The sequence below is a fragment of the Naegleria gruberi genome, assembly GCF_000004985.1.
Source record: "Naegleria gruberi genomic scaffold NAEGRscaffold_35, whole genome shotgun sequence".
In the NCBI taxonomy this organism is placed as follows: domain Eukaryota; phylum Heterolobosea; class Eutetramitea; order Acrasida; family Naegleriidae; genus Naegleria; species Naegleria gruberi.
Genome location: NW_003163292.1, coordinates 332,866 through 347,262, shown reverse-complemented (window position 1 = coordinate 347,262; position 14,397 = coordinate 332,866). Strand labels below are relative to the sequence as shown.

General features: G+C 33.5%; 5 protein-coding genes across 5 annotated transcripts; 2 read left to right on the top strand and 3 right to left on the bottom strand.

The window, feature by feature from the left end:
• Positions 1-142: 142 nt before the first annotated feature.
• On the top strand, positions 143-5,134 carry NAEGRDRAFT_69664 (uncharacterized protein; the record flags this gene model as incomplete). Its single annotated transcript, XM_002675256.1, has 7 exons — positions 143-404; positions 445-781; positions 1,094-1,181; positions 1,284-3,831; positions 3,872-4,284; positions 4,323-4,510; positions 4,555-5,134. The coding sequence occupies 7 exons, from the start codon at positions 143-145 to the stop codon at positions 5,132-5,134; spliced, it is 4,416 nt and encodes a 1,471-aa protein (XP_002675302.1).
• A 995-nt stretch (positions 5,135-6,129) lies between these two features.
• NAEGRDRAFT_69663 (uncharacterized protein) lies at positions 6,130-7,452 on the bottom strand (the record flags this gene model as incomplete). The annotated part of the gene is made up of 1 exon (XM_002675178.1): positions 6,130-7,452. The coding sequence occupies one exon, from the start codon at positions 7,450-7,452 to the stop codon at positions 6,130-6,132; it is 1,323 nt and encodes a 440-aa protein (XP_002675224.1).
• Positions 7,453-8,584: 1,132 nt separating this feature from the next.
• NAEGRDRAFT_69662 (uncharacterized protein) lies at positions 8,585-9,631 on the top strand (the record flags this gene model as incomplete). Its single annotated transcript, XM_002675255.1, has 1 exon — positions 8,585-9,631. The coding sequence occupies one exon, from the start codon at positions 8,585-8,587 to the stop codon at positions 9,629-9,631; it is 1,047 nt and encodes a 348-aa protein (XP_002675301.1).
• Positions 9,632-9,971: 340 nt separating this feature from the next.
• Positions 9,972-11,411, bottom strand: NAEGRDRAFT_69661 (uncharacterized protein; the record flags this gene model as incomplete). Its single annotated transcript, XM_002675177.1, has 1 exon — positions 9,972-11,411. One exon carries the CDS (start codon positions 11,409-11,411, stop codon positions 9,972-9,974), a length of 1,440 nt encoding a protein of 479 aa, XP_002675223.1.
• A 596-nt stretch (positions 11,412-12,007) lies between these two features.
• Positions 12,008-14,346, bottom strand: NAEGRDRAFT_69660 (uncharacterized protein; the record flags this gene model as incomplete). The annotated part of the gene is made up of 5 exons (XM_002675176.1): positions 12,008-12,347; positions 12,394-12,635; positions 12,682-12,721; positions 12,792-12,912; positions 12,960-14,346. The coding sequence occupies 5 exons, from the start codon at positions 14,344-14,346 to the stop codon at positions 12,008-12,010; spliced, it is 2,130 nt and encodes a 709-aa protein (XP_002675222.1).
• Positions 14,347-14,397: the final 51 nt, after the last annotated feature.

The following is a 14,397-nucleotide window of genomic DNA, read 5'->3' as shown; positions in this document are numbered from 1 at the left end:
ATTTATACGCTATAAATCTACTCACTTAAATTCACCCAAAAAAAGCCAACCTAAAAACAGTTATTTTTTATACCGCCAATTTTAACTACAAGAAAAATACACAACATTAACAATAGGATAATATCACTACAATTTATAACAAATGGCCTACTCGATGCGAGACTCTAGTGATCATTCACCCGTAGGACATGATGGAGAGTCGGTTTTTTCAAAAGGCTCTTCTAGTAGATCAAAAACTAGTAATACAACCCTCACTCGGGGTAGTAGTATTGTTGGAAAATTAGAAGATACATTATTCTTCTTTCTAGTTTCTATAAAATTGCCAAAAGCATTACCAAATTGGCTTTTCATATTATTGAATATAGTATTGGTCGAGCAATCAATAGCTCTAGGTTGGGAGTCTGGTAAGTATTCCTGAAATAATGTATTTATTAACCATCTTAGAATTTAATTGGGGTGAGTCTGCAAAATTAGGTGTTAGGATTATTGCAGTTCCAAGAACATTAGGTGCCAGTTGGTATCCTTATGAGCTCTTTCTTGCCGTTGCTGTAATACTTGCTGTGTTAGAGTTGATAGCTCTGGTTGCAATCTACTATGCTTATAAAGCTCTTCATAGAGGAAGTAAGCATTCATCAAAAATCAAGAATACAATTAGAGCTATATGCATGTTCTTTGGAGTGTTCGGACTTGGATTTGTATTTTGCTTGACCGCTTTTTGGGCTTGTGATTATTCTAAACAAGGTCTAGTAGTGGATGGAGTTGCTCAATATGCTCTAAGAAGGTTTCCTACCATAGGTTGTTGGAGTCCTTTAAATGGTTCCTTTGCAGCCATATCACTTTTATTTATGATATTACAATTACCTCTCACATTTCTTGGAATACTTCTATCGTGTGACACATGGGTTGAGGGTAAGTCTTGGCTAAGTATGGACAGCCCTGTTGTATTTGCTTCTGCTGTAGTAATCAACCAAATCCACTTAATCATTTCTCAAATATTACCACCCCAAGCATTTATTGCAAGACCTTTACTCTTTTTATTTTTCACACTCCTTATATTTGGTTTTCTAATTTATGATTTACCATTTCACTATAGAATTGTGAATTCGATTTTTGGTGGGTTGTACTTATCTAAAGCAGGTGCTGCAATATCCAGCATACTGGCCATTGTAGCGAATGATCCTGTAAGTGAAGATGTTGGTTTGGGTTATCTTTTTGGTGTTGGATTTGGCTCTGTGATTATATTTTTCTTTATTGGATTTTCTATTGTTGAAATTTATACACAGATAGTTATGAGATATGTCAGAAGAAGATTAACTGATTTCAAGAACGAGAATATCACCGTTCAAACTAGTGTTAATGAATTAGTCAATCCAAAATTTTTAAACTTATATTTGAAATTCTCTATCAAAACTAAAGAAGATGAGTTAATAACCAACTTGATAAAGGTTGCTACAAATCAAAGATTAGAATTAGATACCTACACTCTGATAATTTCATCTTTATATATATTTAAGAAAATGATGGGAGATCAATATTCACCAAGCTTTTGCCTTCACCTACTTGCAAAGGCAGGTAAAAAGAACTCTAATCTTGTATTACGTTACCTTGTTTACCAAAGAACTAAGGAAATAGAGGCTTCAATTTCAACAGGAAAAAATTCTTTAGAACTTAGACACATTCTTGACACTGTGGAGAAACAACAGGAAAGATTAAGACAATATCAAAAGCTATTCTGGAAACACTTTGTGTCTAATGAGGAAAACTCGGAAAAGGTATATAGTTTGGTTAAAATGATGCACACATACATGGAAAATTCAAGTACAACGTTCAATAACTTACTTGTTAATTTCCATAATAACGCCCAAGTATTGAGAAGCTATGCAAAGTTTTTAGAAGAATTCCTTTTTGAAGCTGAATTGGCAGATGAATTTTATGCTGAAGCAAACATTTTGGAGGATGAACAATCAAAGAAACGAAGATTTTCCTCTGACTCAAAGTCAGAATTTAAGAAACGTAATTTACCAGGCAACAAGGTGTTACCTGTCAATTATGTAGATGATGGTCCAAATTACTTAGAACCAAAACAAGATGAGAACGATATGGAAAATTTGGAATCAGCTAGTCAATATGGAGATTACAAAAAAGACAAACAAACTATATACAGGTCAGCCATCAACAAGCCAAACGAAAGCAAAAAGAAATTTATTTTCCTTCAATCATTGGGATTTATATCAATTGCTATTATTGCAATTGTTTTAGGGTTGAATCTGGGACTTGCAGATGATAGCGACCGTATTACTACTGTAAATCAATTTTGCCAAGTGTCTCCTGTTCCCTACTTAATTCTTTCAGGTATTAGGTACATTCAGATATTATCTCCAACCAACACTACCAATAGATTTAAATCAGAATGGGCAAACCACAAGGCAAGAGTTAAGAGCATAGTGACAATTACACAAAAGGTTAAAGATATTATGAACGAACAAAGATTTGAGGTAGAGAGTATGAAGCAGTTTGTTTATGCAGACAAAATAGTTCTTGTTCCAGTACTACAAACAGGATCTGTATCCAGTCTTATATCAACCCCTAAAAATACTTCCTTATCTGATATTACAAATGAGCTCCACACTATTGCTACAAAGCTATATGCTTGGAAACTTGATGATTACATGAATATTTATGAAAATTATGAGTTCTTGTATATATGGCTAAACAGAATAGCCATTACTGGTGGTCTGGAAAGTTTTTGTGGCACTTTGATCGCAAGAAGTGACACTTTTCTTAATCAGGAAAAGAATGTTTTCATTTTTACCCTTGTTGGTGTGTTTGTGGTATACGTGCTATTCATTATTGTCTACACAATTTTCTCTTATATTCACTTACTTCATATGGAAAAATTAACAAAGCTTTTTGCAAAGCTTCCTAAGGATATTGTGGGTACAGTATTTCACCATTTGGAACAAAAATCCGAGGATAAGATTGTGAAAATCCAAAAATCTATTTTCACTCCTAAGAGAATAATTTCAGCACTCATTATTGCTATTTTCCTCTTCACTGCTATTGCAAGTGCTTTACTCCTTTATGAGTGCTTGGACATGATGCAGACTTCATTCAACACTATGTTAAAGGTAGAGCATGGTACAAAGGTATTACAAATTTCACAAAGAGCTAAATTTAAACTTGGAGAACTTTTATTAGGTGACTCTTCAATATTACAAACTAGCATGAAATCATTCCACGATGAAATAATTCAACATTCACAACAGATGATGGAAGCCTGGTTAGATTATCGTTACGGTACAATTGAGAATGGATTTTCTGGCATAACAGGAGTTTCTTCTTTAGATATCAAGATTTTGAGCCAAAACTGCACTGCAGAAAACTACACTTGTTATGGATTGGATCAACTCATGGATGCATATACTTTATCAGCAGATAGATTCAATGAGGATGCATACAGACATACATATATTAATAGTGTTTTGGTAGAAAGATTTATTGGAATTTTTGCCATTTCCAGTGAATTCACTTCCAAAATGTATTCTGTACTTACTGGATATGTAGACACTTACAAATCACCTACTAGAATTATCAGTCCAGCAATAACAAGCGTTTCTGTTGCAATATTACTTATATTGACTTACACAAAGTATTTACAAGTCAAAAGATTCGATAATGAAAACCACCAATTAAGAAGGATGTTTAATTTCATTCAATATGATGTTTTGGAGCAATTCGAGGAGATTAGGAACTATATTTTATACTTTACATTTTCTGATGGTAAGAAGGCTGCAAAAGGAGAGAAATTTTCAAAGACAAAAGCTATTTTGGGTAAGTTTTCAAGCCTGCTCATGTTCTAAACTTTTTGTAGATGCTGCTGTTGATGGAGCTGTTGTGTTGAATAGCAAAACAGGGTTTGTTGATATTATCAATCCAAGTGCTTTGAATATGTTGGGTTATAAGGCTGATGAAATATTAGGAAAGCCACCATCTCTTTTATTTACAGATGCAAGCTCTAATAAGATAAGAGATACAGTAACATCGATGGGTAATGCCATAAGAAGTTATGGAGAGTCTTTTGAGGTGGAAGCTAAAAGAAAGAATGGAACAACATTCCCTGCTCAAGTATCCATGAGTGTCTCATCATTTGAAAAGAGTAACCTAATCAGTTTGTTTATCAAAGATATCACTTCAGAGAAGAAACATAATATGTTAATTGAAGAAGAAAAGAAGAAGAGTGATTCTTTACTTTTGAATATTCTTCCTGAGCAAGTAGCTGCAAGAGTAAGTTTTGTTATTGAACATTTACTGTAAAATAATAGTTAAAAGCTGGTGAAACCTACATTTCAGAAAAAATTGATGATACCACTTGCTTATTTAGTGATATGGTTAACTTTACCAAAATGTCATCAGGCATGTCAGCTATTGATTTGATTCAAATGTTGAATGCTATTATTAACGGATTCGATAGAGGTATTAGCAAATTTGGACTCGAAAAAATTAAAACAATGTAAGTTGCTTGAAAATTAGATAATAATCTGAATTACAATTTAGTGGTGATGCTTACTTTTGTGTTGGAGGTTTACATCTTCAACAATCAGACCATCCAGAAAAAGTATTAAGATTTGCTATGGAGATGTATTCTGTTATTTATGCGTATAATCTAGAAAAGAAAACAACTTTAAATATTAGAATTGGGTTACACACAGGAAGTGTAATTGCTGGTTGTATTGGTACATTGAAATTTGCTTATGATTTGTGGGGTGAAAATGTTACTCTTGCATCTAAAATGGAATCAACTGGTATTCCAGGTAAAATCCAAGTAACCAGACAAACCTACGAAAGAGTCTATGATATCTTTGAATTCGATGAGAGAAAAGGTGTTGAAATCAAAGGTAAAGGACAAATTACTACCTACATTCTCAAAGAGAAACATTACCAACATCCTATTCCAAACGAAACGGACATCTCTTTAGAAGAAATGTCTAAGAGTATGAAACGAGATATTGATAAGTATGATATTGTTATTCCAATAGGAGACGATAACATGAAGCAAAACCAACAACCAATACCTATTATTGAAACTCACAATGTTGATGCTGAACTTGAAGCTGAGAAATTTATTAAGAATTAAAATTCTTTTTCTGTCATTAATGCTGAAGTATTTACACTTGTCGTAACTTCATCTTCGTCACTAAAAAAACTTAGATCAAGGGAGGAATAGTCTTGTGGCTTGATCTTAATTGATTCTATACTGCTTGAAATTGAAGGATAGGACGTGTTGAAACTCTCAAGTAATTCATCAATACTTCTTGTATCTGAAATCTCATTAACTATTTCATCTGATGTCTTGGTATGATAAGGAGCTTCAGAAATGGAAACATATGCATTAATTACATGAGATCCGGATGTACCTGTTGTAGTCTTCGATTTGTAACCTGAACTTCCAGAATAGGATCTTGGGGATGCTGAGTATAAATGTGAATCAGAAGAAAGGTTCATTCTTTTAGAGGATGTTGTCTCAAATTCGCTACTATGTCTTAATAAAGAGTTCACATCTGAAGAGCTCTCATTGTCACTGGATTTATCAATACATGAAGAAGGAGCCAAGTAAGAAGTTTGAGAAAAACTTGGGTTAAGAGTGGCAGATATTGTTCCTCTGAGAGTGCTATTTCGTGTTGGATTTGGTGACTGTGTTGATGCAGAGGAGTTAAGTATTGATGCGCTGTTTGTGTTTGATATGCTTGTAGGGAACGAAAGGTTTTGCTCTTCAACATTAAAACTCTTTTCTCTTGGTTGTTCAACCTTTCTTGTAATAAACTCCTTAAACTTCTTTTGAATTAAATCATCAACTCTAGAATCTACGCTCTTTAAATAATCAAACCTATTAAAAACATTGGTGTTCTTTAAGCTCTCAATAGATGGGGATGATGAAATACTCCTTGAAATGTTTGAAGGATTTACTTGATGGTTTGGAAATGTTTGATGCAATCGATTCAATATGTTTCATAGTCCTATCTGATTTTTTGAGCTCTGATTTTTGTTTTGATATTTGTTCTTGTAATAATCTGAATCGATCCTCATCCGGTTGGGATGAGTTTGAACTTGTTGAAATTTGGGAAGTATGACCTAACGGGGTGACCATTTCTTGTGGTTTCTCCTTAAGATTGCTTTCTTTGATTTCCTTCTTCTTTGGGCTCTTTCTTTTTGGAGATTTTGCTTGCCTTTGCTTTTCTGGTAATACTTTTTGTTTTGTTTTCTCATTCGTGAGTTCATCTGTTTGAGCGAAGGAAGTGTAACAGCCTTTTTTGGAGATGCTTCTTTCTTCTTCTGTTTTAATGTTTGTTCATTAGACTTTTCTACCAATTTTTTCTTTTTTTTCACTTTTTTCTTTTGAGGGATTTCAGGTTGTATGATGGCCTGAAGTTTGATATCTTTTGGAGTCAGATTCTTTCCTGTTGATTCTATTTCTTTTTCTAAGGAATTAATTTCATTTCCTAGTAGATGCACTTGAAGACAATCTGCAAAACTTGATTCTTTAGAATTCGGCTCTGACATTTCAGGAGAGTTAATCTCTGTCGTGTCCTTTGTTATCGCTTCTGAAACTGGCTGTTTTGCCTGTTCAGGTGGGATAAATACAGGGATAATAACCTCTTTTGCAAGTGGTTTGATATTTACAGTTTCTGGTTTTCTTGGTGAAGTTGCAGATGGGTTCTTTGTAAAATAGTAATTGGATGGAGGATTTACGAAACACTCAATATCTTGCAATTTAGCTTGCTCCATTTTTTCGATTTCCCCTAATTGCATTTCCGTCATTTTGTGTTTGATCTCATTATGTGTGTCAATTGTTAGATTTTCCATGTATCTTTGTTGATTTAATGTCTTCGCATTCAATTCAGCCTCATGTAAATTGGCTAACATCTTTCTTCTTTCTTGCAAGTATTCTACATTTTTTAAGCGCTCCTCCAATTCCATTTGTCTAACTCTCTCTTTTTCCTCCAATATTTCTCTTTCCATTTTCTTTGAAGCTTCTTCTTGCGTTTTGCTTACTTCAATTAATGCTTTTTGTCTTATTAACCAGTTCCTATGCTCTATTTCAAACTCCTCATTATGCTTTTTCAATTGAATATAATTGTTTCTGGCTCTATCAAAATCCTCTTCACTTTTTACAATTCTTTCTCTTTGCTTTAATTGATAATCTACAGAGTATTCAGGAAAGCGAATAGAAATATTATAATGACCTTTCGGCAAGAAACTAAATGAACCATATGATTTGGCAATCAACTTTTGTACAGAACTTTCATATTGAGTTTTTTGAATGTCATAAGCAAAAGCTAGAATCTTTTCAAGATCACAAGCGTGAATACTGTGGAAGAAGTTTTCTGCTTCTCTTCTTTCTTTAATTTGGAAAAGACTTCTCCTAAAATAATTCAGATATGATACAATAAACATAAATATAAAAGAGGGAGGATTAGAAAATATATGATCAAATACTCTTAGCCATTGATCAGTTGTAAAGAGCTCAGTAAATAAGCTTTTTAACATTGGCCAAGCAAAAGAAGCAGAAGACACCCCAAGAGATGACAAATGCTCCAGTACGTCATTGTCATAAATTTGAAGCAAGGAAGCAACATAGTTAAGAACAGTTGCTGGTGGATTAGGGAAGAATTCAAACCATTCCTTTCCCCAATTAACTATTCAATCAATTAATACGTAATTTTAAAGTATTGTTACATACCAAAGAATGTTAATACTATTTCGAAGATAGTTGAGCTACTTTGATTGAACACTTTTAAGAACGGAAATATTAATTCAGGCAAATATTCCACGGCACCAAAAATTGGTGATAGATTTGCCATAGCTGAAATGATTCTCTGTATTTTCCTAAATATTGATGAATTACTTATTGGATATCGTTTGTGAAGGCTGTACTGAGTAAAATGAATTCCCTTAGAGTAGAGTACTTCAAAGGACTCTTTGTTTTCAGGAATATTCAATAAAAACCTCCAAATTAGCATTCTATATTTTGAAGGATATTCACCATAATTTACTAACAACTTCCGAAGTGTTGTATGGTCAAGAGTGAAGGAAGAAAACCTCGAAAATTCATCCTCCGCATCTCCTTTACGATTCTTATAACAAACTTGACTCATTCTCGATTTGATGATGTTTGTGTTATTTACTTGGAGAAAAAGTGAGCAAAGCTTTTGTTTGTATTTTTTTGTAGTTTGTTCCCGCCAAATTTTATTCTTTTTGCGCCAAAATCAATAAGCTTCCTGAAAATACTAAATTGTATTCAATAGTTGGTTGAGAATTGATTTCTAGTAAACAAATAGTCTTCATCAATTTGAAATCCAAAGGCCTTCCTTTTTGACAATGTCGAAGTGACGACCAACATGCATTGATACTGATAGGTTTTGTTCGCACTTGTTCAACTGCTCAAAGCAAAAATCAGAACCATCATTAGAAGCCAAAACGGTCACCAAAAAGATAATCAAAAAAAATAGATCAATCATCAACAACATCAACACAACGGAGGAAGCAATCTTTCAATTTTAATGACAATAAAAAACAATAAACAAGAATGATTCGAGGAATATTAGGTTTAAAGAAAAAGTCTAAAAAAAACAAGGACATTCCGAATGAAGGAAATAATAACAACAATAATAATTCGGTCCGATTCGAGGAAAGACAAAGCTTGGACGTCCCATCAGCTCATGATACCATTGAACCTACAAGAAAAAGTCTTGATAGCACATCAACGGTTGAAAAAAAGAAAAGAAGGAGTTTTCTTAGTTTTAGAAGGAAAAAGAAGGGGACTGAAGAAATAATTGAACCTCCAAAGGATACAGAATCTGATGAAGATGAAGAGGAATTAAATAATATTATTGACTCTCAATTACTTCCTCAAAATCAAAAAACACCAAGATACTATTCATCTTATATTGCAGATAGTCATGAAAGTCAACACACTAGTACGAAGCCAATCAAGCCATTTAAATATATATCAGTTGGAGATTTGAAATTACTGAATATCAAAGAGGAAGCTCAAACAGCAAGTCCATCCTCTGAACTTTATATAATTGCCCAACTTAACCAAGGTGATGAATTTTCCAATTTTTGCTACAAGCTCCCTCTATTAACCAAGAATGAATTTCTTGAGTGGAAAGACTGTGATGTGGAGTTTGTTTATGACAAAGTAACTTCTAAAAAACTAATGAGATCCAGCGTTTCAATCTCGGACTTACTAGAGATGGAGGAAGCAAGTAGTGCTGATGAACATTTCACAAATTTAATTATTCCGAGCAAGTCAATGATTTCGGATCTGACTAAGGATTATGTTAGTATTAGAGTATTCGAGAAAACGAAAGATAAAAAAGAGGATGAACTGCTTGGCTATTGTAATATTGATTTATTCACAATTGCCTTGCATCCTCTTATTGATTTAGTGGGAGTTTCGCTAACAAAAGATGAGAAAACACTTTCACTGAGTGAATATATTGTTTCATTTTCAATTACGACATCACTCGCTCCACCAACAAAACATACGAATGGATATTTGTTTAGTACTGAGGATTCTTTGATTATTCAAGGCCAATTCATTTCACCTTTTTCAGGACAAAATATATAACAATTACCTCATAATCTAATCTAGTGTATTTTCTTCCTTTATACTTCCTACTATCTTGATTCCAAAATAATTATCTTTGCTATCTTGAAGAAAACATGGGAAAAGTTCTTCGAATAATGCTGCTTTTGCAATTGCTCTTATTTCTATAATTGTTTCGGCTTCCTCTCCCAATTGCAATTTTCCTTTCTCATTTATGAATTCTATTTCGTATGGTCTGTCTTCTATTAATTTGAGATCATACCAGCAGAATTCAGTACTAATGCTAGAAACGCTTTTCATTCTAATAGTTCTTGTGACAACACTGAAAATGTTGTGAGTAACAAACAAAAACAATAAATACTTACTCGCCAATTGTTATTTCTCCAACATTAAAGAAATATTCCTCCAATACCACTTGAGGTGATTGGATTTCGGCGTTAAGACCAACATATTGAGAAATTCCATTTTCAACATCGAATCGTAATATTTGTTGAATGAATTGAGGATAAGCTGACTTAACTCTTACGTTTACAAGACAACTTTTACCTATTGGCAAGCATCCCTCGAATGGAATAACTGTGACAGCATTATTCTCTATTGTTGAACAAGCCCAATTTAAATCTAAGGAAGAAGTGTTTGTTATCTGCACACAATCGGTAACAACTTTTCCAGTTTCAATTATCCCCATATCTAGACATGGTGTGTCAATTCTTAAAGTCTGAGGCTTGCTTTCTCCTCTTAACAGTAGCTCTATTTCTTCGGAGTTTGCAATTTCACAAATGCAAGAAAGGTTGAATGCTTGAGGCTTTGAACATGAAATGAAAATCTTAATTGGAACTCTTTCTTTTGGCCCTATAACTCCACTAGGAGGATCAAATTCTGTCTTTAGACCATCATCCTCCTCACAAACAAGCCATCTAAAATAAGCATCAAAATCAGAACTATTCACAATCACCACTTGTTTTTCCACAATTTCCCCAATAAAAATACTATTGCTCAAATTGATAATTGGTGGATTTAGAGTTACCTCCAATTTCTTTGTGTCACCAAATAGTCTACAATGAAACACTGGTACAGAACCAAAACTAACCAAGTTTGACTCTCCTAAGGCAATTGCTTTTGATTCATTCTCAATTTCAGCAACCTCAGAGCTGTAAGGGGTAAAGTATCTGAGAGGATCAGAGGTCTTTAGAGAATTTAGAATACTGTCTCTAAACCATGAAAATCCCGATTTAAAGTAATAAAAATAAGGGTGGTCAGAGGAAACCGGCAAAGGTACATTATTTACAAACAGAATGAAGTATCCCGAGAATACTCCCAATGACTGAGGGGTAAATGTAACTTCAAATGCCATACAACTTCTTGGTTTAATCTTTCCAATACTTGGTTTAACCATGAAAGGAAGATTAATCCCATTCGATGAGATTGGAGTGTCAGCGTATTCATTGATATATCTCCACTCGAATTCAACTGACACATCACTGCTATTGTAATGAGTAAGTAATTGGGATTCTGATTTTTGATATGGATAGACTGTTTCAAAACACAATAGAGTTGAATCTCTTTCTGGTAAGAAGTCTTTTCTCTTTGCCATTGAGCAAAGATTAATCCTAGGATATTGAGCCTCAGCTACTAATTGAATTTCAAATACCTGCTCATTGTCAAATATAATAAATATTGATTGGCTTTGTTCCCCTACTACTTCTGGTCTAAAGGTAACTGTCACGAGCGCCTCTTCTTCTTCATTAAGGCTGAAATACTTTGGGGAAACGAAAAATGGTGCTTTTTCCACAATTTCCATATCCTTCTCAAATTCATTTTGTGTTGAGAAAAGGAATTTGATGTTTGTTTGATCCGAGTATTCTTGTTGAAATATAAATTTTCCTTTTCCTCCTTGATTTTTACACACTATTTGCTTGCTAATTTCAGTTCCTGTTAAACAATAACCTAGATTAATTATTCTCGGAAGGGTAAGTAAAGGTCTTTTCCTTCTCCCTAGAAGTGGTAAAACTACTTCATCTTTGGATGCACTGATAAATGTTATTTCATCAGTAAAATCCAGAAGTGAATCAGGGAAAAAAGATACTAAGAATTTGGCTGATAATCCTGGAGCAATTTTACCCTCACTAGCATCCACTCTTCTCACTTTGAAATATTTGGAAGAATTTGATTTTTGTCGGATTGCTGTAGGTATTGCAGATCTATTTAAAATCTCCAATACCATTTCATATTTTCCAAACTCCTCATAGTATTCAAAAATTACAGGATTGGGAATACATTCCAATAGTAAACCACTGTAGGGTTGATTCTCTCGTAATTGTTTGATTGACTTGAGTTTATGCACTGTTTGCATTTTTTGATGATAAAAACGTAAATGTTTTTGGCGGCAAAGTCCATTTATTGCTGATCAACAGCTTCAACAGGGTTTTCTGTTGTTGCAGAGGAAGTTGTAATGTTGGTATTAGTATCTTGTGCTTCTTCGGAAGTTGATGGAGTTGATTTGGTTGTTTCATCTTCATTTGACAGAGTTGTGCTGGATTGTTCTGGTGGTGTTTGTTCGGTTGGTGTTGTTGTGGATGATGATTGTTGCTCGGTGGTAGAAGATGGAGTAGTGGTACTTGTTGCAGGCACTACTTCAGAAGACGATGAAGATTGTTGCTGGACAACAAGTTTACCCGATGATCCCTGTTGTTTTAATCGTTCACGTTGTTGGCGAAGTTGTTCGAGTTCTGGATATCTGTTATGATTGTTTGATTAAAAGGTAAGGAATTATTAACACATACTTTTGTTTTGCTAATTTGTTCAATCTTGATAATCTATCGGATATGTGTCCTAGAGTTGTTGATATATTAATTACACGTTTTCTTGAATTTGCTAATTTTTGAAGGTATGGAGCAACGTTAACGAATTGTGCTTCCTCTTTACATGAATCTAATTTCTTTGCAAGTCTATCTATTTCTTCAGCTAATTTAGTTTGACTGATTTGAATATCCTTCACTTTTGAATCATATTCTGTTGTTAGAGGCTTTATTTCGGAATTGTCATGTTAACAAGTACAAATGATCACAAACCTCCAAAACTCTTATCAAGCCATCAGCAAAAGTTTTATCACTTTCGTTCATTTTTTAAAGATTTTTATTAAAGCCAGACTTGGCTTTCAGTTGAGCAATTTTAATGTAACATCATAGCTTGTGAGTCACCATGAATTCTGAATCTGTAAATGCATGTATAAAAACTATTTCCATAGTTACCACTGATTTGGAATCTGAATTTGTTATATTTCTTATTTGTACTTTCATTTACTAAATAAAAATAAGGTAAAACAATTCAAAACAAAAATAATGCTTACCTGGGAAGGTTTGGGTAGGAGAGCCATGAACATCATACTCAAATGCAGACAGCTTAGTTAAGGTAGTTTCATTTTCATATCCAAAGACTGAAATTTGTTTAGGAGCAGATGAAATATTTGGAGAAAGAGCTTTTGGAACGTGATCAATTGAAAAAGAGGTTGGAATAATAGAATGAGCTATTTCAATAACAACAAAACCACTAGATCCTTTCATAGGCCAACAATTACCAATAGTTGTATCTGGTTTGATTATCATGTCGGGTGTCTTTACAGGAACAAAGAGTTGAGGCCAAAACTTTGATGGTGAATAAGTTGGAGAATGTTCAACAATCTTTGAACCAAGACTACTGAGTGCATAATCTGTCAAACCAATCTTGTCAGCATCATATTTATCAAGAGATTCATCAATCAAATTCTTAACACCTGGTATGATAGTATCTAGTCTTCCTTTGATTTCGCTGATTGATTGTTCGTTGATATCATTAATGGATTTGAGTTTTTGACTTAAAATAATGTCAACTTCTGTTGATATTTTAGATAAAAGAGATTCTTTCAATTTTTCCAATTCTTTTTGTTGTTCCTTCTTCACTGAAACAGATGAGCTTGAGATTGAACTTCTAATATTATTATTGAGCTTTCTTTCTAATTCATACAATCTAGTATCAATTAAATCTAGCATATTATTTTTGAATTGTTTTGAATGTTTTTCAATTAATTTTTCAAAGATTTCAGAGTGATTTACATTACTAGTAACATTGTTAGTTACATAAAAGTACTTAATTATTGGAGCAGAGTTTTGAGTATTATTGGATAAGTTACTTTCTTCAGTTACGTTAGTTTTAGGAATATCTAATGTTACATATTGAACGTATATTAAATATACAATAGAAATAATAGCTACTAGAGATGCTAAAATAGTGTAAGTGCCCGTTTTAGATGCCTTATTTCTTGAAATAGCGAATTGTTTCTCTGGAATGAATGTTGAAATGGATGGGGGAACTTCAGCTTCAATATTAGTTTTCTTAGGGGTTTGATAGGATGTGTTTGCATCCAAAACATTACTAGGCACACTTTTATGTTTGCGATTTACGAATACTTGTTGATTAAGTTGTTGTGGTTTAGTTCTTAATCCTGTTGATTTTCTCCTAACATCAGGAGATTGGAAAGGTGTATCCGTTCTAAAAGTTTCCTCTTCCAATATTGTTTGTTCCTCTTCCGTAGGGTTTGATTTTCTCTTTTTAGCATCCTCTACAGCTTCATCATCTGTACTCTTTCTCTTGTGGCTTTGGTTTTTCTTTCTTGTAGGAGCAGGTGTTTCCTTCATAGAAACGTCTCTCTCCGAATCATGAAGTGAACCATCATCCTCTAACTCTGGTATTGGAGCCATTTTTTATTGTTGATGAGGTTGGTACAGAAACGTCTTGAGAACATCCATTTT